This window comes from Carcharodon carcharias, chromosome 20, assembly GCF_017639515.1.
Source record: "Carcharodon carcharias isolate sCarCar2 chromosome 20, sCarCar2.pri, whole genome shotgun sequence".
Classification (NCBI taxonomy): Eukaryota; Metazoa; Chordata; class Chondrichthyes; order Lamniformes; family Lamnidae; genus Carcharodon; species Carcharodon carcharias.
In genome coordinates this window covers 77,698,324-77,725,664 of record NC_054486.1, presented here as the reverse complement: position 1 = coordinate 77,725,664, position 27,341 = coordinate 77,698,324, and the positions used below count along the sequence as shown (strand labels likewise).

The window sequence follows — 27,341 nt, the reverse complement described above, 5'->3', positions numbered from 1 at the left end:
GGCTGCTTCCACCTGTGAAAACTCTAACCGACCGGAAGTTCTCCAGAGCGCGACTTCCGGTGTTTGGGGGAGGAGGGGCAGGGGTGTAGTGTTTGGAGTTTGTAAACAAGCGGCCGGGAGCGGGGATGCGGACAGAGGTACAGGGATCAGGGCGAAATACTGCGGGGAGCTTGTCAGCCGGTGTACTTTGCTCGGCCTGTGCCGGCCGGGTTAACTGCCGACTGAAGGCCGCTGTTCGTTGGGCGCTGGAGCTGATTTCTGTCGGCCCGCGGCCTTTCAGTCATTTCGGAAGTCGGTGCGAGGCGGGGGTGACGGTGTTTGATTCAGTTGCAGCCCGTGGCCAGTCCTCATAAACTGCGTCCTGATCTCCACCGTGCGTCACGGACTTTGCGGTGCAATTCAGCAATAACTACAGAGTTGAAGGCAAATGGTGCTGAACATTGTGCATATAATAATTTCTATTATTAATTACCTCTATGCATTGTTTTAAAATTCAACAATTTGTGATAGCCTGTCACTCTGGTTGAAGTAAACATTTTACTTTGTAGCTTCTTTCATTTGCCGAATGCTCATTTAGAGCCAGTTGGGAACTGTGCACAGTAAAGTTGCATTGCAGTAAATGTTGACTATTTTTGTTTAGAAATTGTGAAATATGGCAAATGAAAATGAAGAATTGAATGAGGACTTACATGGGGTAGACGAGGAGGAGGAAGAGGAAAATGCTCTTGAGTATCACCAGGATAGGATTCCACTCCCAACTTTTCATGATTCTGTACCTGAAGAACGGAGTGGCCATGTAGCAGTAGCACATGGAAGTTATATGTATATCTTGGGTGGCTATAAGGTAAGATGATACAGACTATGTGACATGTTCATGTAAGTTTTATGAAATTATGTCAATATGATGTTCCAATTACTTAGGATGACTGTATAGAGCAAATTATTCTTGTCTTTAAAACGTGTGGGTGTGTGTGTGAGAGAAAAATGTATCTTCAGGGAATCCTGGACTTTATTTACAATCATTTCAGTCCTGGGACATCACTGCAGGAGTTCCTCAGGATAGTGTCTAGGCCCAACCATCTTCAGCTGCTTCATCAATGACCTTCCTGCCATCATAAGGTCAGAAGTGGGGATGTTCACTGGTGATTGCACAATGTTCAGCACCATTTGCAACTCCTCAGATACAGAAGCAGTCCATGTCCATGCAGCAAGACCTGAACAGCATTCAGGCTTGGGTTGATGTGTGGTGTGAATGTTGCTTGCGGCTTAAGTGCCAGGCAATGACCACCTCCATTAAGAGGTGTCCCTTGACATTCAGTGATATTACCATCACTGAATCCCCCACTATCCACATCCTGGGGAGTTACCATTGACCAGAAGCTGAACTGGACTAGCCATATAAATATTGTAGCTACAAGAGCAGGTCAGGGGCTGGGAATTCTGCAGTGAGTAACTCACCACCTGACTGCAACCTTGCCCACCATCTACAAGGCACAAGTCAGGAGTGGATGGAATACTCTCCACCTGCCTGGATGAGTGCAGCTCCAACAACATTCAACAAGCTCAACACCATCCAGGACAAAGCAGCCCGCTTGATTGGCTCCCATCCACCACCTTCAACATATACTTCCTCCGCCACAGTGGCAGCAGTGTGTACCACTTACACTATGATGCACTATAGCAATTCATCAAGGCTCCTTCGACAGCACCTTCCAAACCTGCGACCTCTACCGCCTGGAAGGACAAGGGCAGCAGATGCATGGGAACACCCACCACCTGCAATTTTTCTTCAAGCCACACACCATCCTGGCTTGAAACTATATTGCTGTTCCTTCACTGTTGCTGGATCAAAATCCAGGAACTCCCTCCCTACCAGCACAGTAGGTGTTTCCACAACACATGGACTGCAGCATTTCAAGAAGGCAGCTCATTGCCATCACCACCCCAAGGGCAATTATGGATGGGCAATAAATGCTGGCTGAGTCAGCAACACCCACATCTCATGAATTAATTTTTAAAAAGAGTCATAGCGGCACTAAAGGAGGTCATTTGGCCCATTGTGTCCATGCTAGCTCTCCGTAGAGCAATTCAGTCAGTTCTATTCCATTTCCCCATGGCCCTGCAAGTTTATTTCCCTCGTTCCTATGAGATTTCCTTTTGAAGTCATTGATCATTTCTGCTTCTACTACCCTCATAGACAGCAAGCTCCAGATTATTACCACTTTCGTAAAAGAAAAAAGTTCTTCCTCACATCCCCCTGTATCTCTTGTCCAAAACCTTAAACCTGTGTCCTTTAGTCCTTTTAAAATCAGCTATAGGGAACATTTATTTGTTTACCTTACCTCAAGCTGTCATAATCTTGTACACTTCTATCAAATCTCTCCTCAATCCCAGCTTCTCTAACCAAACCTCCATTGTCTACCATCCTCCAGTTTGAAAAACAGCCATTTACCATGACTTGCTGCTTTCTGTCCTTAAGTCATTTTTTTTAATCCAAAGCTGACACCGACCCTCCTATTCCATGAGCCTCATATCTTCTCTACTCTTTATACAATATTTACTGTTGAATAATGGAACAATGTGCAGAAATTTTCAAACTTTATTCCACGGATGTGGTGGTATTGTTTATTACACTTCGACATTTTTTGAACAAATCATTTTATTTTAAAGGATTTTTATTAAATTGAATTGGGACTTCGCAAAATCATTGTAAAAAAAAAAAGACATAAGAATTTTAAGTATAGTCATTTTTTTTTATTCCTTTTCCTGAACGGCTTTACTTCATTTTTTTGCAGAATGCTGCAATTCGAGGCTACCATGATTTCTATTTGCCAAGAGAAGAACTTTGGATCTATAACATGGAAACTGGACAATGGTATGTGCAATGTTTCTATTTCCTATGCATATTTTACACATTGATATTAAAAAAGTAGCAGATAATTCCGAGTCCCCATGTTTCACCCACATGGTTTGGTATGACTTTTTTTAGGACACTTTAGTAAAGATGATGTTATGCAACCTTTTATTACAATTTATGTCAATCCTTTTTGAAGTGATTTCCAGCACCATTCAGCCCCCAAATGAGGTCACTTTCTGTGCGTGTGCTTATCTCCTGGCATTTTGCAAATGAGCAAATGATAGGATGTCACTGCAGTGAATGAGCTGAACTTTCCGATGACGTCAGTGCAAGGTAGAATTCCTCAATATGGGATCCTCTGTTACTCAGCAAATGATGAGAGGATGGTGCTGTACAATTTATCTGTTTCATGGGAGCTTGTGCAGTTGCTGCTGGATGCATCACTCCAGGTTCACAACTGCCACAATTTAGTGTCTTGCAGCCCTCCATGGAGTGGGGCCTGGTGTGATAGACTGGCAAATCATCACAGCTATTTTATTCAGCTGCTTGTCTGTTTGATCAGCCAGATCCAGATAAGCAGTTTTTCTTTATCATGTCTATAGAGCCAGATTGTACATTCATCTGAATTCCCTTTTAACATTAATGTTCACATCTATCCCACTTAGGATACAGAGATGCTTATCATCACATCCACGCAATGTGATGATGCCATGGAAGCCCCAGATCTTTTTGAACCTCCACAGAGCTTGCAAACTCAGTCAAGCATGTGCACCTGTCCATCTGTTAATTTCCTTCAACTATTGCAGTTCTTGCCATTGGTCCCTGTGCTCTGGAATTCTTGCAGCTGCACTCCTTATTCTACAGTCCTTTTCTCTTAAAAGCCAGCCAACGTCCCAGACAACTTACTCCATGCCCTCATACACACTAAAGGGAGATCTGGTTGTCCAAGTCTCCTGTGAGACACCTTAACCAGCTCTCTCAGAAAATTGGTACAACCTGCTTTGTTCACATTTCTCTTTATCTGGCCAGTAATGCAGATCATTATCATTGGATCAGTCAAACGTAATGCTTGGTAAAGCCAAATTCTCATTTTTTCATACGCTCTCAAGGAATGGTTAGTGAGGGCATGGTCACATTCATTGCGTGCTCCCAGCTGCCCCAAGAAAGTACCCTGTCTTCTTGAATGACTGAAATCCTTATGAAGATGGTGCCCTCACCATGGGGTTAGGTTTGGCATGAATTGCATGAATCTGACCATGGAAGATAGAGGGCAGATAGTGCCATTTCTCCTGTTTGACATGGGCATTACCTAGCACTGACAGGACATGAATGTTACCCATTGCTCGTCAACCCAGGTCTGGATATTATTCAGGTCTCACTGTCGGCTGCCTCCTCATCAAGAGAGTTATGAATGTAGCTGAATGCTGTAGAATTGTCAGTCAGTAGCTTCACTCTTGCTCTTATGTCAGAGGAAAGATCATTGAGGAAAGGGGAGACTCTTGTATGATGCTGGTGACGCAACTAGTGGGGGAATCCAGAATCCACTTCTACTTTTCAGTGTGGGAGGCAAGGCATGACATGAAGAATACAAGTGTAACTGTAGCAGCCCAAGAGAAAAGCGCAGGCATTGGACAGTAGGAGGATGGCATAAGAGCTGTAGCCATTTCAGCAGTGGCAATGCTATTTTTCCATAGAAAGAAGTCTCTCAAAGAAACTTGCCTACTCAAACTGCAGTTTCAAATTAATGGGTGTGGCTTCCAGCCAAAACCTCAGTTGCAGAATCATATTCCTGTGTGCTTGCATTTAACCAGCTCTAGCTACTCACCAACCAACCCCGCTACCCCCCCACATTCTTTATTTGATTCTTGTCAATGCTTTGCATGCAAGATATTAGATATTAAGATATTTAATTATATTCACCCTAGTTATAAGACGTACTAGATTTAGGTAGAGTTAGACCAACTTTCAGTTGTGTTGCTTCCAACAATATAGAAATGACCGTTCTATTGCAATTTGTCAAGCATTTAAGGGCAGTTGTGATTAAAAGGGTTTCACTGGACTGCAAAGTGAACAATTCATTACACGTGAGACTAGACATTGAACTCTGAAAGATAATTTAGCTGTGTGATGTATCGCAGCTAACCCTAATCTTATCCCTATTTGAAGCTCACATGTGCACTTATCAGCAGAGCTGTATAGATATGACCAGTAGTAGGAAATGTGTGCAGTTTTATTTTTAACCCCACACCACTAAAGCCAATTGTGGCCTTCGCTACCCCAAATACTGAAATCAGTTAACTCAACAGTTAAACTGTCAGTAGTTTTCCCTGAATAATGCTGGAGAAGTTGTCAGTTGGCGAATTTTCACAATGAGAGTGAAATCAACACGAGAAAAAGAAAATCAGGTGAGTGTCCCATTGGGCCCTTGTTTTGTGCCGTTTCATGGCTGAAGAAGAGCAATTGAGGATGTAGCTGTTCAACCTGGTTTCTCAGCCACGGTCATTCATGAGAAACTTAATGAGGAGAGGAAAAGGAAGGAATGGAGAAGAGGCTATATGGCCTCCTTTGGACAGTAAGACAGTCAAGGCCTAGGTAGTAAATAATTAAAATGATTAAGATTTGACAGTATCCATTTTAAGAAACATTTATTTTTAAAAACTAGCCAACTATATCTTTTGCAGATAAAATCATTACTTTCTTACAGGAAGAAGAAATACACAGAAGGTGATGTTCCTCAGTCCATGTCAGGAAGTTGTGCTGCTTGTGTGGATGGTGTACTATATTTGTTTGGAGGACATCATGTAAGAGGGAACACTAATGAGGTAGTGTTATACTTGCAGCTTTGTACTTGTTGAGCAGAAATTCTATTGTAGTTAACTGTAAGGTTGTTAGATTGATGCAATTTTTGCAAACTGAATTGTCAAGTGCTTAAATTTAGACATTTACAAAGCTATTGTACATTTTGATTAGTGCCATCCCTCTCCCTGGCAACAATCTAAGATTAAGTCAGTTTGTTCGCAACCTTAGTTTAACATTTGACCCTGAGATGAGCTTCCAAACTCATATTTGTGTCATCTCGCCTATTTCTACCTCCTCAAATAATTTCTCTCAGTTTATTTGCTGCTGAAAAGTTCATCCATGCCTTTGTTACCTCCTATACTTAACTATTTCACTGCAGTCCTGACTGGACTCCCACATTCTACACTCCATACACTTGAGGTAATCAAAAACTCTGCTGCCCTTGTCTTAACTCGCAGCAACTTCGTTCCCTTATGATCCCTGTGCTCGCTGACCTACATTGGCTCCCAGTCAAGCAACATTTTGATTTTAAAATTCTCATCCTTGTTTTCAAATCCCTCCATGGCTGCACCCCTCCTGATCGTTGAAATTTCCTCCAACCCCACAACCCTCTACTTCTGGCTTCTTGTGCATTCCCAATAATAATTGCTTCATGATTGGTGGCTGTGACTTGAGCTGTCTAGGCCTCCAAGTTCTGGAATTCCCTCCGTACACCTCTCTGCCTCACTTTTCACATTCAAGATACTTCTTAAAACCTAACACTTTGACCAAGCTTTTGGTTATCTGACCTAATATTTCCTTTAGCTCAGTGTCATATTTTGTTTTATAATGCTCCTGTGAAGTGCCTTGGGACATTTCCTTACATTAAAGGTGCGACATAAGTATAAGTTGTTATTGCTTGTGTAGAATACATGGAAATATTAAAGCTGCTTGGTTGGAGCTGTCTAGGAGTTATGGAGTTTCAAAATTGAGGTAAGTTGTTTATTCTTTACCCCTCGTTATGCATATTAAATAGGATTTGAAGAGTGACGTTTGACTTGTAGATTTGTAAAGCCAATAAAATTTAAAGCAAAATTTTTCCATCTCCAGAGACAATTTTTTTATTTGTGGGTGTTGCTGGTAAGGGCACAATTATTACCCATCCTTAAGTTGGCCTGTGAAGGTTGTGTTGGGCTTTCACCTTGAATTCATGAATTGCTAATGATGGTGCTTCCTAGGGTAATAGGTATGGAGCTCAAGGTTGTTGATATGACAGTGATGAAAGAACAATGAAACTTGCCTAATTCAGAATGGACTATGACTGGAGGTAAACTTGATGGTGTTTCCAATTTTCTTGCTCCTCCTGTCCTCCTTAATAGTAGAGGTCACAGATTAAAACAATGTTGTTGGAGTAACCTCAGTGAGTTGCTGTAGTATATTCTGTAGATTGTGCCTTTTTGCTAGAAGCCAAGTGATCACTTGATATATTTTATCACTAAGCTCATATTATGCAACATTGATGTAATAATTTATTCCTGTTACAAATTTCCTAACTAGAAATATTATGATTGTAGAATTTGTAAACATTCCCCAGAGACATAGGAACAAGAGAAGACCATTCAGCCCCTTGAGCCTATTCACCCTTCAATTAGATCATGGCTGATTTGTATCTTAACTCCATCTACTCGCCTTTCATACCCTTGCCTAACAATCTATCTTCTCAGTTTTGAAATTTTCACCTAATCTAGCCTCCACAGCATTTTGGGAGATAGAATACCAGAATTCCACTATCTATTTTGTGAAGAAGCATGTTCTGAGATCACCCCTTCACAGCTTAGCTCTAATTTTAAGGTTATGCCCCTTTATTCTGGACTCACCCACCAGAGGCAATAGTCTCTATTTACTGGCCGCACAACAGTTAACTAATATTAATAAATGGAGTTTGAACCTCTACTGCAACGGATCTGCTGTTAGTATAGCTGTATTCATGTAAGTGTCTACCCAGTTTCTTCCTATATAGATTGTTTGAGTTATTTGGAAATAGAACTATCCCTTGCTGTAATACTGTAACATACCACTAACTCTTTTTATTCACTTACGGGATGTGGGTGTCACTGGCTAAGCCAGTATGTATTGCCCATCCCTAATTGCCCTTGAGAAGGTAGTGGTGAGCTGCCTTCTTGAACTGCCGCAGTCCCCATGATGTAGGAACAACCACAGTGCTGTTAGGAAGGGAGTTCCAAGATTTTGACCCAGCGACAGTGAAGGAATAGCGATATATTTCCAAGTCAGGATGGTGAGTGGCTTGGAGGGGAACTTCCAGGTGGTAGTGTTGTAATATGAATCACTGATCCTAACAGGAAGCAGGATCTTCTATTGTGAAAGTTACTGGCATTACTGAAATTCATTGGGAAATTATAGATGTGAAATTTTAGCCTTTCATTGGAACATTTTTGTCAAGTAACAGCCTGACACAGTCACACTCCCTGAATCATACTTTACAGCCATTGTCCCAGACCACTCCATCACCATTCTTGGGTATGTCCTGTCCAACTAGTGGTCCAGTAGTATACAGTTAGGAGAGAGAGGCCCTGGAATTTCTCAACATTGATTCCTGACTCTGTGAAGTGTCTTGGTATCCTGTCTAGCATGGACAAGGAAGCCTCCTGATTACCACCTATTTCCCTCCATGTTGAAAATCACTTTGAAGTAGCACAGAGAGTAGCAAGGGCACAGAATATACTCTGCGTGGGGGACTTCAGTGTGGCCAAGGCACGGCAACATCATTACTGACCGAGCAGGCTGTGTCCTGAAGGACATACCTGCCAGACTGCAACTTGAATGTGGCAAAGTTTACAAAAGTCTGCAGTGCCTGTGAGGAGAATTGATAAAGATGTATGTTTACCAGGCCTGTTCTGAGAATGTCTGAACAAGGCCTCGAAAGGCTGGAACAGAGCCAGAAATTTGGCTTAAAGGGACACTGTTTCTAGGATTTGCTGCTGCGGCTGGAGTGCAATGGTCAATGACTGGAGACTACGGAAGGAAGGGCTGGGAACAGAGTGACTTACTGTAGTGCCCACCCTTTATAAGGTTATTCGAAGACTTGGTGATGTATGAACCAAATTAGGTTCAAGTCATGGAACAGACTAATTTGGAGCTATCCGTTTTGGGGGAACTGTTGTGAACAGACCAATTTGAGGTTAACATTTGTAATATAGTATATATCTCTGTAATATAGTATGAAGTAGCGTCGTCTTCCTTCCTTTTAATATATAAAGCGTGTTCTCCTTTCAATAAAGCTATCTTTCTTTCTGGTTGTTGGCACTATGGAAAAAATGCATGAAATTAGAGAGCCAGATGATGGAAATAAAAATGTGTAATCCTCAACGATGGAGGAGCCCAGCAAATCAATGCAAAAGGCAAGGCTGAAACATTTACAATCATCTACCATCTTCAGCCAAAATTCCCAACTCGACTTCCCCCTGAGGACCTAGCATCACAGATGTTTGTCTTCAATCAATTTGATTCACTCCACCACCTGAAGTATTCACTCCCTCCACCACCGGCACACAGTGGTAGCAGCGTGCATCATCTACAAGATGCATTGCAGCAACTTGCCCAAATCCTTCGACAGCACCTTTCAAACTTGAGAAAAACAAGGGCAGCAGATGCATGGGAACACCAGCATCTGCAAGTTCCCCTCCAAGCCACACATCATCCTGACTTGGAACAATATCATCGTCCCTTCACTGTCACTGGGTGAAAAACTCAAACCCTTGCCTTAACAGCACTGTGGATGTCCCTACATCACATGGACTGCTGTGGCTCAAGAAGGCGACTTCTTCTCAAGGGCAATTAAGTATGGGCAACAAATGCTGGCCTTGCTAGCGATGGTCACATCCTATGAAGTAATAGAAAGAAAAACTAACTGGAGATCAAAATTGTAAAAAGAGAATTTAAGAGTTAATTCCCTTCCATCTCGCTGCAGTTCTACATTCTAAACCTGAGGGCCAAAGACAAAATACTGCATTGGGAGAGAATAAAAGATTCCAAAGGGGTACCACCAACACCCAAAGATAAGCTTGGATGTTGGGTGTACAAGAACAAGTAAGTACATAATTACCTCTAACATAATGTTACTTAATGAACAGCAGATATTGAAATAGGATCTTCTAGGCAATTTTACAGATTGTCAGTCTATATAAGTTTGTAGCTGGTGTTTTATCGTGGTCAGATCAGACTTTAATTTTTACTTTGCCTATCACGTGTATAATCAAGTATTAATATATGAAGAAAAAATATAGAAATGTTCAAACTATTTTCAGTTATTTCTTACATTCTTTCTTGTTATGCAAGAATGTTTTAATCCACAAATTTGATACAAATGAAAGAGAAAATAAATGTGTAATTTTTAAACTTCCTTTTTATTTTTTTAAAATAATTTGACTCAAATGAAGGAAATTGTATAATATTTTTTATTACATTAAGATAAAAGCAAAATACTGCGGATGCTGGAAATCTGAAACAAAAACAGAAAACGCTGGAAAAACTCAGGTCTAACAGTATCTGTGGAGAGAAAAAAAACAGTTCACGGTTCGAGTCCTTATGATTCTTCTTCAGAGCTCTGAAGAAGAGTCATAAGGGCTCAAAATGTTAACTTTTTTTTTCTCTCCACAAATGCTGTTAGATCTGCTGAGTTTTTCCAGCGTTTTCTGTTTTTGTTTTTATTACATTGTTGATTTCAGCCTGTTATTAGAATTTTAAAAAATGATTATATTTTAACAAAGATTGAAGCTTAGCTTATCAAGGAGAAATGCTTTTCCACTAACTGCGGAGGTGAGAGAAAGGGAACTGTCATTGATATTTGACACATTATTCCGTTGTATTCATTGATAACGTTGAAAAAAAATCTACATATTACACAGTACATTTGGTTTTTAATGGTTTTTCTGTGTATGAAAAGGACCTGAGATAAAGCAGAATACGGTATTTTATTCATTAATTCAGTAAAGTTCCATTTTTAAAGAAAAGTTTTGTTTCTTTTATGTTGACTTCGCAAATTTCTTTCTTCCATGCTCATTATTATTATTCGTAACTTTTCTTACGTTTTACTCCAGGTTGATTTTCTTTGGTGGCTATGGTTACCAACCTCGAGAACAGCATCATGGATCATTTGAATTTGATGAATCTTCATTTTGGGTTAGTAATTCAGCATGGTACTTCAGATTGTGTTCTTTTGCATAAGAAGATAATGAAAACAAAACCTTTGTAACCTTTTTTCCAGAATGCAAGTCTTCCGAGAGGCTGGAACAATCATGTCCACTTCATTGATCTTGAAACTTTTACGTGGAACCAGCCCATTACAAAGGTATCAGTTATATAGTGCTGCTGAAGAAGGGCTTTGGCTTTTTTAGGTTGCAATACTTCCTACTGATGTGACAATTGTTTTTCTTGTGTGTAATTTTAATTTGGATATTTTTACCAGAACCCAATACCCCTCCAAAATAATGGAATTCTAACCTTTTAGTGATGAGTTATAATGTGTTGTTGTAACCAATAGGGAAAACCCCCTTCACCCAGAGCAGCTCATGCTTGTGCTACAATTGGAAACCGAGGCTACGTGTTTGGAGGGAGGTATCAGGTATGTTATTGTAAGTTGTGTTTCACTAATTCTGTAACACTTGTAAAACATCAGAAATGTTGCATTTGGTGAAAATATAGAGTATTTCTTAAGAAAAGGCATTTTGCAATTTTAATCATAGATCTCCTTATTTCATTCATATTGAGGGAGAACAGCTCATATTTCCTATGAATTAATCTTTAAAATTCTTTATTGCTTCAGGAGTACAGTTATTTTTTGTAATTATGTATGGAACATAAAACGAATTGAAATCCTAAGACAGTCTTTACAACCACTTGAACAGTGTCTTGCTGTGGCCTTTTTTGTTCCTGCTTAAAAATAAATTATTATTGTAACTATTCAAGCTAAGGCATTATAAGTGCTGAAAAATGGAAAATAGAATAATTCTCAGTTGGAGCACAGTGAAGCACTTTTCAATCAGGCCTGGTATTAAATGGACCAAATGCAAAGTAAAACTCCCTCTACTGCCAAATACGTGTTGCTTTACTGTACAGAAAAAATGTAATTTCCCCAACTGTTTGTTCTTGTGGGCTGTCTTGTATTCCCAACTTTCCCAATGGAAGGAAAAGACCTGCTCTACAGAGAAAGATGTTAGAAAGTGCAGAAACTAGCTCAAACATTAGAATTAACATAGATTGAATTAAATTAAAATCTTTCAATTTAAAAGCCATTTGTGTAACAATATTATTGGCATGTTCCCTTCAGAAAACAAAATAATAAAATGCCTCCAACAATTAACCTTGTATTACTTGTCTGCTGCAAATCAATATTCATGTATGCACTTTGTTTTTTCACTATCTTTACCTAAGGATGCCAGGACCAACGACCTCTATTACCTTGATTTGGATACCTGGGAATGGAATGAAGTGTATGTTACAGATTTCATTTATTTTACATGGTTGTGAGTAGTTGAATTAAGAACTACCATTTCCCATTCACCCTTCTCTCAACCTGCTCAATATATTTTCCAGGAATTTCTTTGGTGCTAAACATAAATAGGGTTTTGACTGCCATTCCCAATGTTACATCAGAGGAGCAGCTCCAAGGAAATGCTGGGCCATTGATTTCTTACTGGGGTATTGTTTCAAATGCATTAAACATCCTTCAGTGACTTGCCAAGTGACTATTTTTCATCTGTAAATCTTAACAATAAGTGTCAACAGGCTATTCAACCCTGCAGAGCATCTCAGCCAAGCTTGATTATTCTGCATCAGGCACCCAGATAGGCCTTCCGGCATGATGTTCCTTGATATAACAATCCTAGCTGTGATTTTCCTCTGGGGCAGTGGGGCCAGTTGTAAGGCTGTTGCTACCATTGCAATTGGACAAGCCAACAGCACTGATAAGGATTAAATCTGGAACCTTCCTTTTATGTATGGTTTAGCTACTTTATAAACTTGCTGAACTATTACAGGGACAACAAACTTGTTTTCAATGATTAAAGTGCGTTTGTTTTGGTCTAAAAGATATTGTCAAACTACTGTCCATCAAATGTGATATTTCTTATTTTTAAAAAAATTTCCTTACTGCATGAGTTAAGCAGCTGAGCAGCTCCCAGACCTCTGTCAGTGTTGGTTGTTAGCCATTTGTCCAAAGTTGCTTGGCAGTAAGCTGCAGTGAATATTCGTTTCTTTTAGTAATTTTTATCCCTTCACAAAGTTATAGCCTGACCAAGTTCTGGAATGCCAGACTCGATGTGTGCCACATATTAAGAATAAAAATAACTCATGGTTTAAAAATGAATTTTTAACCAATATATGGGAAATATATAGCAGGTTTGCCAATATCTGAAGAGATGGTACACGTTAATGTTCCAAACTGAACTCTTCATGTTAACCTGTCTTTATTCAGGTGCTAATGAACCTGCTGTGTATTTTCAGCTTTATTTCCGATTTCCAGGATTTTCAGTTTTTTTCTTTTTGATCTCTACTATTTTTGCAGTATCAATCTTAAACAGAAATATTTTTATAAATCTATGCTTACATCACCATTGATCATAAATGTAGTTCCTAGCCTTTCCACATTTTTGACATCAATGAAACATGTAAGACAATATGCTGCACCACGGGGTGCTCATTTCATTTATTCTTTCTGTAGTTGAGATTTGGTGTATGTAGTGTTGTATACAGGAATTGAGTGTTTAGGCTATCCATGAATCAATGCACTTCCATTGGGGACATTGTGTATCACTCAAAAACTTTTATTTGCTAGGGTACAATCTCCTGATCAGATCCCCGTTGGCCGTTCTTGGCACTCACTCACTACAATCTCAAATGACCATCTCTTCCTTTTTGGAGGTTTCACGACTGACAAACAACCGTTAAGTATGTTTTAACTCTTGTTGCATAAATAATTTACTATTGAAAAGAATTTTTGGAGACTGCAGTTAGAGTTGAGTCTGCCTTTGTGTATTATGGTCAAAGTGGCTTTGAGCTTTCCATTGTGTGCCCTGCTCTAGATATTTACATTTATGCTTGTACTACTAGTTATTAATTGTAGACATTTATTTTTTTCTGTAAATCAGCCTTAAATATTTAAATATAAATCAAAATATCTACATTCAGCTTTTCTGCCCAAATTACTAGTGTAAAATATTGCACTTTATATGAAAAAAATGTCTCTTCATGTCATGCAAGCCCAGCTTTTAGTGAAAAAGACACATTGATGGCAAGAGCTTTTGAGGCATTCGTACCCTTTCTGTCAATTGAGCAATGAACTAAACAAATGAGCACAACATAATTTTTTGTGGATAGGTGTGTTTCAAGAATTTGCAATTAATCATATAAGATAATTTTGTTTTTCAGGTGATGCTTGGATATACAGTGTGAACAAGAATGAGTGGTTAAAAATAGAGCACAATTATGCAGACAGACCAAGGTAAACAGCATAAATTGAAGACCTATTAGTTCAGTTTCCTTCTAAATTTTGCAATTTTGAAATGTTATTTGCATTTGTAACCTTGTGTTAGCTGCTCAGTTCTGTTATTATTTATAAGGTTTTTTACTGAAGTGTCCTGTGTATTTATCCTGTTACCAACAATCCTGACTGTTGTCCACAGTAAGGTGAGTGATAGACAGGGCAAGTGCCTTCCAAGAAGTCGGAAATCATCTGTCAAGCAGCGATAGCGCACTCTGGGAGAAGATGTGCTTTGATCAGCAGTCTCTCAATAGCCATGGCTGGAGCTCTTTACTGGTCAAAGCCTTCGCAGTTTGTCAGTTTCACTGAAGAAGCTCCTTCCACTATGCACTTGTCTCAATGGCTCTGGCTCTTAATTGCCTTTTTAATCACCTCAGTTACTTTTTCACCAGATCTACAGGAACTCCCCGCTGGGCTCACAGCCCTTCCTTCCTTTGGGGAAAGCCACAAGAGGGTAGGATCCCAACCCAATGACAATTTCTGGGACTGTTCCCCAGAAGATTCTGCCCAGTGTTTCAGCTCAAATGACTCTTCATCGGAACTGGAAAATGTTATAGATGGGACATGTTTTAAGTAGGGCAAGTGGGAAGGGGAGGAAAGAGCAAAAGGGAAGGTATCTCCACAGATGCTGCCTGATCTGCCAAATATTTCCAGCATTGTTTTCATTACAAGAGTAAGCCATTAACCAAGGATCTCTGAAAATTGCATTAGTCCTGCATTTCTGCCTTTAATGTCTGTTATACCATATCTTCAGTTCGTATACCAATATGATTAACTGTAAACTGATTGCAGCTGTTCAATCTGCATGTTTTTGATGTAGAGGGAATTTCAGAAAAGTTAGTGAGCAACATGCTTTGGTGGAAGATCCACTGGATCTTTACTAGAATGAAGCCAAGTTGTTTATTAGACCATATTTGTTACTTATGCAAGAAATTGTTTTAAGTTTCATTTACTTTCAAAACAAATGGTATCTTTAATTGAAGGAGAATATGATGATTTTCTTTTGAGCACAGAGCCTTAGCTTTCTACCTGAAACTTCTCCAAGAACAAAGCCTAGTAAACAAAGAAAAAAGAAAACCTGGAAATCTGAATCAAACAATTGCTGGAAACACGTAGCTGGTCAGTCAGTGTCTGTGAAGAGAAAAATTGTTTCATAGAATTTCAGTTGTGAGCTGCTTTTGTTGGCACTCTGAATAAAGATTAACAAATTGATATCTCCATGTATTTTCTGAAGGAGCAGGAACTACCCAGAAATTTGATCCATGTTCTTCTTAAGCTGTTGCTACAATTTCAACAAGATTACAATGGGTTCCTTCAATACTGATTGTCAATACCTGAAGTAACTTGGATAATTTTACCAACCCTTGATGTGTTGGATTTGACTGTGTAGAATGAGATTTTTTATGCTATGTCCTCAGAGGAGCATTTCGGCTTTCAGAATCCCACTTTGGCATGATGAAGAATATTCAATTGTTCAACCTCCGCATCAAAAACTTTCAAGGCGGTCTGTTGTCATCAGGGGTCTATGTCACTTAGTTTAAAGGAAACCAGTTTGATTGTTTTGTTATGTACAATTTCTGATCTGAAGCCTGTCAAGCACATTAATGTCTTTTTGATGAAAGATGGATATCAGTCAGATCTCCTTGCCAACTTGCTATCACACACCCTTGGAGCTGTATAAACTGGGCATCGACAGTGATTATGCCCTGTAAGCAGAGGTGGTACAGGATCCATGCAGAACCTCAAAATAGTCGGGAGAAGCAGGGTATACTTGATCTTTGTTGAAGAATGGACACCTTTTTTTTAAACTGCCTTTCAATTCTCTCGCTAAATGGTGCTACTTCAAGCTATTGAGGTGATTTTTGTCATTTTGCTCGTACCGTCACTTAAGGACTCTGCTGATACTCAAGTCTTGAATAATTAAAAAGGAGACCTTGTACAAACATTGGGAAAAGTTAAGATGACCAAGGAGTGGTGATTATTGCCTCCTCTTAGAGTAAAAGTAAAATTAAACTTATGGTCAAAATCCTTTCAAACAACATTGCAGGTAATATAACATTTATACTAATGCCATTCTTTATCTTCAGGCTTTGGCATTCTGCTTGTACAAGTGATGAGGCAGAGGTGATTGTTTTTGGCGGATGTGCTAATAATTTGTTGGCTCGTCAACAAGCGGTAAGCTTTTTTCAAAACAGTACTTTAAACAATATCATAATTTTACTGTTAATATTGAGGTACTTGAGGTGCAAATTTAATAAAGGTTATAGTATATGCGGCTCTTCGGCACCAGGAGCACTGCAGCTCTACGTCAAAGGGTAAGCATTCGGAGGACACAAATTCAAATCTTTACTTAAAACCAAACTTTATATTTTTTCTGACCTCAAAAATATAAGGTCTCCTAAAGAAAACTAGGACATTCTGTCGATATTTTAAGACTAACTACGGTCTTCTGAAATGAGAAAAATTATGAAAGTTCATTATAGAATTTCAACGAATACATTCCAGCAAATAGCATAGCGGCCATTTTCTTCAGCACCATTTTATTCTTTTGCATATAACATAACATTTATTTTTATTTACAATACGAGTTATGGGTTTTATTTACAAATATTCTAGTAATGCTGGCTGATATTATCAAAATACATTATTTACACTGGATAAGAGTTAGTCCTCGCAGAGGCTGAGCGTCAACTCGCAGACACCTCCTCCTACCTCTCCCTGGACCATGACCCCACCACTGAACATCAAGCCATTGTTTCCAGGACTGTGACTGACCTTATCTCCTCTGGAGATCTTCCTCCCACAGCTTCCAACCTGATAGTCGCCCAACCTTGGACGGCCCGTTTCTACCTCCTACCCAAAATCCACAAACAGAACTGTCCCGGTAGACCGATCGTGTCAGCCTGCTCCTACCCCACGGAACTCATTTCTCGTTATCTTGACTCCCTTCTCTCTTCCCTTGTCCAGTCCCTTCCCACCTACATCCGTGATTCCTCTGACACCTTACGTCACATCAACAATTTCCAGTTCCCTGGCCCCAACCGCTTCCTCTTCACCATGGACGTCCAATCCCTCTACACCTCCATCCCCCAGCAGGATGGTCTGAGGGCCTTTAGCTTTTTCCTTGAACAGAGGCCCGAATAATCCCCATCCACCACTACTCTCCTCCGTCTGGCTGAACTTGTTCTCACACTGAACAATTTCTCCTTTAACTCATCTCACTTCCTCCAAATAAAAGGTGTGGCTATGAGTACCCGCATGGGCCCCAGCTATGCCTGTCTCTTTATGGGGTATGTGGAACATTCCTTGTTCCAGTCTTACTCCGGCCCCCTTCCTCAACTCTTTCTCCGGTACAGCGATGATTACTTTGGTGCTGCTTCATGCTCTCGTCGGGACTTGGAAAAATTTATTAATTTTGCTTCCAATCTCCACCCCTCCATCATTTTCACATGGTCCATCTCTGACACTTCCCTTCCTTGACCTCTCTGTCTCAATCTCTGGTGATAGACTGTCCACCAATATCCACTACAAGCCTACCGACTCCCACAGCTACCTCGACTACAGCACCTCACACCCCGCTTCCTGTAAGGACTCCATCCCATTCTCTCAGTTCCTTCGCCTCCATCGCATCAGTTCTGATGATGCTACCTTCAAAAACAGTTCCTCTGACATGTCCTCCTTCCTTAACCGAGGTTTTCCACCCACAGTGGTTGACAGGGCCCTCAACAGTGTCCAGTCCATCTCCCGGGCATCCGCCCTCACGCCTTCTGCTCCCTCCCAGAAATATGATAGGGACCCCCTTGTCCTCACTTACTACCCCACCAGCCTCCGCATTCAAAGGATCATCCTCCGCCATTTCTGCCAACTCCAGCATGATCCACCAAACACATCTTCCCTTCACCCCCCCTGGCGGCATTCCATAGGGATTGTTCCCTCCGGGACACCCTGGTCCACTCCTCCATCAGCCCCTACTCTTCAACCCCCACCTATGGCACCTCCCCATGCCCACGCAAAAGATGCAGTACCTGCCCCTTCACTTCCTTTCTCCTCACTGTCCAAAGGCCCAAACACTCCTTTCAAGTGAAGCAGCATTTCACTTGCATTTCCCCCAACTTAGTCTACTGCATTCGTTGCTCCCAATGCGGTCTCCTCTATATTGGAGAGACCAAATGTGAACTGGGTGACCGCTTTGCAGAACACCTGCAGTCTGTCCGCAAGAATGACCCAAACCTCCCTGTCGCTTGCCATTTTAACACTCCACCCTGCTCTCTTGCCCACATGTCTGTCCTTGGCTTGCTGCATTGTTCCAGTGAAGCCCAGCACAAACTGGAGGAACAGCACCTCATCTTCCGAGTAGGCACTTTACAGCCTTCCGGACTGAATATTGAATTCAACAACTTTAGATCTTGAACTCCCTCCTCCAACCCCACCCCTTTCCGTTTCTTCCCCCTTTTTTTTCCAATAATTTATATAGATTTTTCTTTTCCCACCTATTTCCATTATTTTTAAATCTTTTATGCCCTGCTAGTCTTTCCACCCCACCCCTACTGGAGCTGTACCTTGAGTGTCCTACCATCCATTCTTAATTAGCACATTCGTTTAGATAATATCACCACCTTCAACACCTCTGTGTTCTTTTATCTGTAACACCTTTTGATTATCTGCTCCTATCACTGCTTGCTTGTCCCTACAACCACACCACCCCCCTACCCCCACTTCTCTTCCCCAAACCACCTCCCCCAAATCAGCTTATATTTCACCCCTTTCCTTCTATTCACTCAGTTCTGTGGAAGGGTCATGAGGTCTCAAAACGTCAACTCTTTTCTTCTCCGCCGATGCTGCCAGACCTGCTGAGTTTTTCCAGGTAATTCTGTTTTTGTTTGAGTTAGTCCAGGCCTGCCAGCTCTTTTAAGGCTCTGTGCATCAGCTGGTTAGATTAGATATGACCATTTTATCTGCAAAATATTTTTTGAAAGCAGGGAAATAGTCGGGATTAGGATTACCAAATGGTGATGAAGGAGTTAATATTAATTTATTTTAACATTTCAGAATGTTAAATTGAAAATAATTCAGAAAATGATTGACATTTGAGGACTTCAGAATGAAAAATTCTGTGCATTTAAAAAAAATCTGTATTAGTAGGTCACTTCAGTGTTTTCAGCAATTGTTTGGTTTCTTTCTAGAAAGATAAAAAAATTATATGAACATAGTGTTTTATGCATAGCAAATATTCTACAGATTTATTTCAAAATTTCCTAAGCAAGTGATATTAAGATTGTTTGAGTTTGTAATATAAACAATTCCCCTTCAGACAATTTATTAAGTTTTAAAACATTTCAAAACTGTTTGTTTTATATATCTAAATTGCTGTTATACTTCTCTGCAGGCTCATAGTAATGACATCCTTATCTTCTCTGTACAGCCAAAGTCACTTGTCAGGTAAGGGCATGATTTTGCCAGGTGTGCTGGGTCTCAGTGATTTAGAACACTCTTCTTTCTGTTTTTTTGACATGAGTTCAAATCCAGGCCAGACTGTTGAGATGAAATGGCTGTACACATCCTGTATTAAATGGGTTTGGCAGCCTGAATTCTATGCTAGTGGACATGAATCCTAAGTATCAAACTGTGTGTAATTCAGCAATAATTAACAGCTTAACTTGAAGAAGGCACAGGTTGCTCTACTGTTATGCAGGAACTGGTGCATCCCAGTTTGGAGCTGGAGCAACTTAGAAGGAGTTTTGTTCCTTATCTGACCTGTGTCATGTCTCATTTGGGAGTATTTATTTGCTGGCGCATTTTGTAAAAATTTGTCCACATCAACACACTTGACTGAAAGCAAAATAAACTGATCCTGGCTCGATCTTTTGAAGAAAAATCATTACTGTTAACATTAGGCATTTAAGCTGATTAAATCATGCGTGTTTTAATTTATCTGCCTCTGTACTTTTCTTAAAAAAATAATGAAAATCTAAAACCAGATGCTGTAGAAGCCACGCTTAGAATCGAGGAATGAGCTAGCCTTTTTTTAAATAGTTTTAGCATAGCTTCCCTGCTCTTATATTCTATGCTTTGGCTAATAGAGGAATGTTTTCTTAACCAAAAGTAAGCCTGAGATGGCAAGCCTGGAGGTAAGGGAGTGTGAGATGATTGAGATTTTTGTCTGGATCAGGGACAATTCTTAAGTTTAATTAGACAGTAATCTAATAAATCGAGGCATGACAGAGCACCTCAGTCCCATCAAATGCATGTCCTGTGCTATGTGGAAACTCTAAGAAGCTTCTCATGTCTTGTGCAACCACACGTGTAGGAACTGCCATCAGCTGAAGGAGCTCGGCTCTGGTTTTAAGAGCTAGAACAGCAGCCCGTGATGCTGTTGTATATCTGCAAGGCTGACAGCTATGTAGATAGCAGGTTTTGGGATTAAGTCACCATGCAACACAAGAATTTGCAGGCGGAGGGGGAATGGGTGGTGGCCAGACACAGAGGTCCAGGCAGGAGTTCCTTGAGTGCATATTGATATTGTTCTATAACCTGTATTTGGTTCTGAATACTGGAGAGCATATACAAACATATGAACATATGAATTAGGAGCAGGAATAGGCTATATTGCTCCTCGAGCTTGCTCCGCCGTTCTATAAGATCATGGCTCATCTGATTGTGGCTCAAGGCCACTTTCCTGCCTAACCCCAATACCCTTTGGTGTGGCACCTTGTCAAGTGCCTTCTGGAAATCTAAGTACACCACCTTCACAGGGTCCCTTTATCCATGTTGCTTGTTATTTCTTCAAATAACTCTAATACGTTAGTCAAACATGGTTTCCCTTTCACAAAGCCAAGTTAATCCTGATTGCATTGAAAAAGGGTGGGGCTCCCAAGTCTAGAACCTCTTGCATATCTGGAGCAGACAGGGTAGGATAAGGCAAAAAAGGGAAGCTTATGTCAGATACTGTGACTCTAATATGGCAGAAAGCTGAGATAATTTCTAAGAGGATGGTAGCATAGTGGTAATGTTACTCAACTAGGAATTCAGAGGACTGGTTTAATGCTTCAGAGACATCAGTTCAAACTCTGCTAGGGCAGCTGGGAGAATTTAAATTCAATTAATAAATCTGAAATAATTTCCGTCCTATTTGAAGTTGACTTGTGACTTGTCTCCTTGCTTTGCCCCTGAGGTGGAAGGCAATGGCAAAGCAGCAGTGAAAAAAACTGCCAAAGAAATGACTCAGAATGGAGCATCAGCAGACATTGAGCCAAGGACCTGCCTTTGGGCAGAGCACACATGAATGAATGAGGACCTACTAGAGACAGTGGCTGACATTGGCACAGTTCTTAATGAATACTTTGTGGCTGTCTTCGCAAAAGAGAGGGATGATGCAGATAATTGTAATTGAGCAGGAGTATCAAACGTTGGATGGGATAAATATAGAGAGAGAGAAAATATGGTGGGTTTAACTTTGAAATTGAATAAGTTGCCAGGCGCAGATTAGATGTACCTCGGGCTCTGAAGAGAAGCCAGGTTGGAAGTAAGAGGTTCTGACCACTAACATTATTCTGTTGTTTGTTTAAAATGGAAGAAAGGACTAAACTGTGTATACCTAATCTTAGTGGTGAGTAAATTATTGGAAAATTCTGATTTATCATCATTTAGCAAGGATTGGAATAATCAAGGACCATCATCATGGAATTGTTCAGGGAAGATCGTGCCTGACAATATGGATTATATTTTTTGATGAAGTAACGCAAACAGCAAGTTTGATGTTATTTAAATGGCTTTTAGCAAAGCTTTTTGACAAGGTCCCACATGGCAGACTGATCAGAAAAGTAAAAGCCCTTGAGATCCTTGTAGTGTTCATGGGCCAAACCATCTTCAACTGCTTCATCAATGATCGATCTTCTATTAGAAGGTTAGAAATGGGGGTATTTGCACAGTGTTCAATCCCATAGCTTCACAGATAATGAAACAATCCATGTCCCCAAGCAACAAGACCTGCCAATGTTCAGTTTTGATTGATAAGTGGCAAATAACATTCGCACCACCCAAGTGCCAGGCAAGGACCATCTCCAACAAGAGAGAATCTAACCATCTCACCTTGATGTTCAATGGCATTACCATTGCTGAATCCCACCACTCCCCTCCATCAACATCCTGGGGGTTAGCATTGGCCAGAAACTTAACCACATAAATGCTGTGGATACGAGAGTGGGTCAGAGGCTGGGAATTATGTGGTGTGTAACTCACCTCCTGACTCCCTAAAACCTGTCCACCATCTACAAGGCACAAGTCAGGAGTATGAGCGAATAATCCCCTCTTGCTTGGATTAGCGCAACTCTAACAACACTTAAGAATCTCAACACCATCCAGGACAAAACTGGTTGCATTATCTTGATCGTTTAATTGGCACCCCATGCACCACCTTAAACTTTTACTCCCTGTACCATCAGAGCAGTAACAGCGGTATGTATCATCTACAAAATGCGCTGCAGCAACTTGCCAAAGCTTCTTTGGCAGCACCTTCCAAACTCATGATCTCTACTAGCTAGAACAACAATGGCAGCAGGCACGTGAGAACACTACCACATGCAAGTTCCCCTCAATGTCACACATCATCCTGATTTGAAACTATGTCACCATTCCTTCACTGACTGAGTCATAATCCTTAAGCTCCCTCCCTAACAGTCACATGGACTGCAGCGGTTCAAGAAGGTGGCTCATCATCGTCTTCTCAAGGGCAGTTAGGGATGGGTAATAAATGCTGGCCTTGCCATCGATGTCTATATTCCATGAATGATTCAGAAAAACAGTCGTATGTTGGATCCAAAATTGGCTCAGTTGCAGGAAGGGTGATAGTCAAGAGGTTTTTGACTTAAAGGCTTTCCATTGGGACTTTGCAGGGCTCAGTACTGGATCCCTTTGTTTTTGTAATGTGCATCAATGATTTAAATTTTAATGTAGGAGCATGCTTAAGAAGTTTGGTATAAAACTTGGCCATGTGCTTGATAATGAAGAAAGCTGTAGACTGCAGGAAGATATCAGTGGACTGGTCGAGTGGGTAGAAAAGTGGCAAATGTAATTTAACCCTGAGAAGTTTGAGGTAATGCATTTGGGTAGGGCTAACATGGCAAGGATACTCACAATGGTAGGATTCTGAGAAGTGTAGAGGAACAGAGGGAATTTGCAATGTATGTCCATGGATCCCTGAAGGGAACAAGGCTGGTAGATAAGGTACTTATGAAGGCATACTTGATATATTCTATGCCTCAGCTATCAAAGAAAGTAAGAGCAGAGAGCTATACAGCAACTGTATAAAACAGTAGTTTGGCCACAGCTAGAGTACTGTGTAAAGTTCTGGTCATTGCATTACAGGAAGCACACATTTGCACTTGAGAGTTCATAAAGGAGATTTACAAGGATGCTCCCAGGAATTGAAAATTTTAGCTATGAGAAAATATTGGGTAGGCTGGCATCATTTTCATTGGAACAGAGGCTGGGAGATTTAACTGAGGTTTATAAAATTGAATGATCTAGAGAGGATAGGAAAGACCTGTTTCCCTTAGAGACGTAAATAACAGGGGCACAGATTTAAAGTCATTGATCGAAAGGTTAGAGGGAGTTGAGAATTTTTTTTTAACTCAGAGGGTGGTGGATTTCAGGAACTTACTGCCTGAAAAGGTGGTAGAGGCAGAAACTCTCGTGTTTAAATAGTTCATGGATATGCACTTAAATTGATGTAACCGACTAGGCTACATACCAGGAGCTAGAAAGTGGGATTAAGCTAGCTAGCTCTTTTGGGGCCAATACTGACACGATGGGTCAAAAGGCCTCTCTGTGCCGTAAATTTCTTTGAATCTATGATTAACCTGCCAATCCTGTTTCCTTCGGTAATCTGTGGTCATGCACTTCGAGGTCTGTTCCTCTACACATTTCACTATCCTCTTATTCATTATGAATTCTTTATTTTTGAAAGATTGAAAAGTTGTATGAAATATATTTTCATCTTCCCGTGATTGTTAATCCCAATGTTCTGTTGAACAATTTGCAGTAGAGGCAGAAAGTATCCCATGTGACATCACAAAACACAATATACATGGACAATCCTGAGCTACAGTTACTGAGCTACTCTTCCTTGTCAAAACACCCAATTATAGAGGCCATACTGAAGGGAATTGTCTGGATTATTTCTCTACCCTGTATAGTTTATGGCAAGAAACACTGATCACTGATATTAGCTTTTTTTTTAACAACCAAGTGTCCACAAACCCCTGGTTGATAACTGCATCTATAGGGTAGTTTGAGTGCTTGAAGTAATTACCTAAGCTGGTTAAAAGTTTTACAATTTACTGTATGTGCATATGAACAAACATTTGCTCCTACCTGATGTGTATTTGTAAAATGTGCTGTTCTATATCTTGCTCTAGCACTGGGAGGTGCTGCTGCCCAGTTTCAGTGTGAAGGAACATAGGTCAACTAGAATGTCCCACCCCACCCCAAAGAGCATTCCCTGTATCTCTTTATTATAGGGAATAGTCTTAGGCATTACTGAAGCAGTCTATGTTCAAATGTAGCAAAACCTGGACAATATCCAGGCTTGGGCTGAGAAGTGGCAAGTAACATTCATGTTGCACAAGTTCCATGCAATGACCATCTCCAACAAGAGAGAATCTAACCATCACCCCTTGACGCTCAATGGCATTACCATCACTGAATCTCCCACTATCAACATCTTGGGGGTTACCATTGACCAGAAACTGAACTAGCCATGTAAATACTGTGGCTAGAAGAGCTGGTCAGAGGCTAGGAATCCTGCAGCGAGTAACTCACCTCCTGACTCCCCAAATCTTTTCACCATCTACAAGGCACAAGTAAGGACTGTGATGGAATACTTCCCACTTGCCCAGATGAGTGCAGCTCCAAAAACACTTTGAGAAGCTTGACACCATCCAGGACAATGCAGCCCGCTTGACTGGCACTACATCCACATTCACTCCCTCCACCACCGACGCACAGTAGCAGCAGTGTGTACCATCTACAAGATGCATTGCAGGAATTCACCAAGGCTCCTTAGACAGCACCTTCCAAACCCACGACCACTACCATCTAGAAGGACAAGGGCAGCAGATACATGAGAGCACCTGGAAGTTCCCCTCCAAGTCACTCATCATCCGGACTTGGAAATATATCACCGTTCCTTCATTGTCACTGAGTCAAAATTCTGTAACTCCCTTCCTAACAGCACTGTGGGTGTACCTAGTGTGAACCACGCGGACTGCAGTGGTTCAAGAAGGCAGCTCACCACCACCAAGGGCAAGGATGGGTAATAAATGATGGCCCAGCCAGCAAAGACCAAATCCAGTGAATGAATTTTTTCAAAAGTGGCACGGACATTTATACTGAACTTTCATCCCATATTTTAAGATTAATGAACTAGTTGAAGCAGTTAAAAAGATGAATTTGGTATCTCGCTTTTTCAAAGTAGCAAGAGTTGTTGAATTGTTTACGCTTTAAACATGTTTAAAGAGAGAAACTATCTTCTATATAAATAATTCGCTATACCATAAAAGTGTGCTTAATTTTGATTTATGTATTATTTTCATCCCCAGACTTTGCCTAGAGGCAGTGATCCACTATAAAGAAATGTTGGCCAATATTTGGGACTGTCTGCCAAAGCATCTGCTTCTTAGTATTAATCAACGAGCTGGGAGCAGTAACACATCTGGATCATGAATTCTGCCAATGCAATTACAGTTCCAACGATCATAGTGTGATTTAGCTATTCTTTGTTCTGGCAGTCAGAAATACTGGTTTGTGATAACAAGGTAAAGGTTGAAGGGCAGAAAAGCATGACTTTTGATTTTTATTGGTACCTGCATTTTTGCAGGCAGTTAATATTTTGTTAAATCCATTCTTCTTTTGAACATTAAATTAATAAGCTTGTTTGCATGGGAATCTTGGATTGTTTTGAATAAATGTGAAGCAAAAGAAAACTGGTTTACTCTGAACATGCAAGTGTTCTCTCAACTTTAAAACTGTGGAGTACCAAAGGGATCAGTGCTGGGACCTCAACTATTTACAATCTATATCAATGACTTGAATGAAAGGAGCAGGTGTATGGTTGCTAAATTTGTTGACACCAAGCTAGATAGGTTACCACCTCCTCCCAATTTACTTTCCTATCTAAATCTCTTTGTAGACTGTTTAAGTGAGTGGGCAAAGAAATAGCAGATGGGACAATGTGCACTTGTTCATTTTAGCAGGAAGAATAGAAAAGCAGTATATTATTTAAATGTATAAAGATTGCTAAACTCTGCAGTAGAGAGATCTGGGTATCCTGGTACATGAATCACAAAGTTAGAATGCAGGTACAGCAAGTGATTAGGAAGGCAAATGGAATGTTGTCCTTGATACTCAATTCCCCTTGTAATAAAAGTAGGGAAGTCTTGCTACAACTGTACAGGGCATTGATGAGACCGCAACTAGAGTACTGTGTAGAGTTTTGATCTCACTTGAGAAAGGATACTTATATTTTTTAAAAATTGCTTTAGAAGCAGTTCGGAGAAGGTTCACTCAAATGATTCCTGGGATGAATGGGTTCTCTTATGAAGAAAGGTTGGACAGGATGGGCCTGTATCCATTGGAGTTTAGAAGAATGAGAGGTGACCTTAATGAAACATACAAGATCCTGAGGAAACTTAACAGGATAGATGCTGAGAGGATGATTCCCCTTTTGGGAGCGACTAGAACTAGGGGACCCAGTTTAAAAATAAAGAATATCCCACTTAAGACAGAGATGAAGAGAAATTATTTGAGGGTCGTTGGTCTCTGGAATTCTCTTCCCCAAAGAGCAGTGGAGGCAGGGTCATTGAATATTTTTAAGGCTGATTCTTGATTGACAATGGAGTTAAAGGGTCCAGGGGGTAGACAGGAAAGTGGAGTTGAGGCCATGGAGAAGGGGATTGAATCTCAGGAAATCCTTATTTTATGATTTACGTAATTTCAGGATCTTGTTACACGTGATGTAACATTTCCATCACACAAGTGCCAGGTAATGACCATGTCCAACTCGAGAGCAAAGTCAACGTTGAATCCCTCACCGTCCTAGGGGTTACTTCCTGGATGATAAAAAGATGTAGAAAATGTGAAGCAGAAAAAGGG

General features: G+C 40.5%; 1 protein-coding gene across 2 annotated transcripts; it reads left to right on the top strand.

Moving 5' to 3' along the window:
* The first annotated feature begins 44 nt into the window (after positions 1-44).
* Positions 45-26,173, top strand: klhdc2 (kelch domain containing 2). 2 transcript variants are annotated; one of them, XM_041215014.1, is made up of 14 exons: positions 45-137; positions 641-844; positions 2,796-2,875; positions 5,562-5,679; positions 9,624-9,742; positions 10,753-10,834; positions 10,920-11,003; positions 11,196-11,276; positions 12,086-12,144; positions 13,488-13,600; positions 14,081-14,153; positions 16,280-16,367; positions 19,579-19,631; positions 25,790-26,173. In XM_041215014.1, exons 2-14 carry the CDS (start codon positions 653-655, stop codon positions 25,911-25,913), a joined length of 1,266 nt encoding a protein of 421 aa, XP_041070948.1. In that variant the 5' UTR covers positions 45-137; positions 641-652; the 3' UTR covers positions 25,914-26,173. The 2 variants fall into 2 exon arrangements, with proteins under 2 accessions (XP_041070948.1, XP_041070949.1); XM_041215015.1 differs by lacking the exon at positions 45-137 and adding an exon at positions 154-430.
* The last annotated feature ends 1,168 nt before the right edge of the window (positions 26,174-27,341 follow it).

Bases quoted from the DNA above. Each gene is read 5' to 3' on its own strand.
- klhdc2 (XM_041215014.1), top strand. From the start codon at position 653: ATGGCAAATGAAAATGAAGAATTGAATGAGGACTTACATGGGGTAGAC. The intron at 845-2,795 runs GTAAGATGATAC...ATTTTTTTGCAG, and splicing joins ATATCTTGGGTGGCTATAAG to AATGCTGCAATTCGAGGCTA. The intron at 14,154-16,279 runs GTAAACAGCATA...CTTTATCTTCAG, and splicing joins AATTATGCAGACAGACCAAG to GCTTTGGCATTCTGCTTGTA.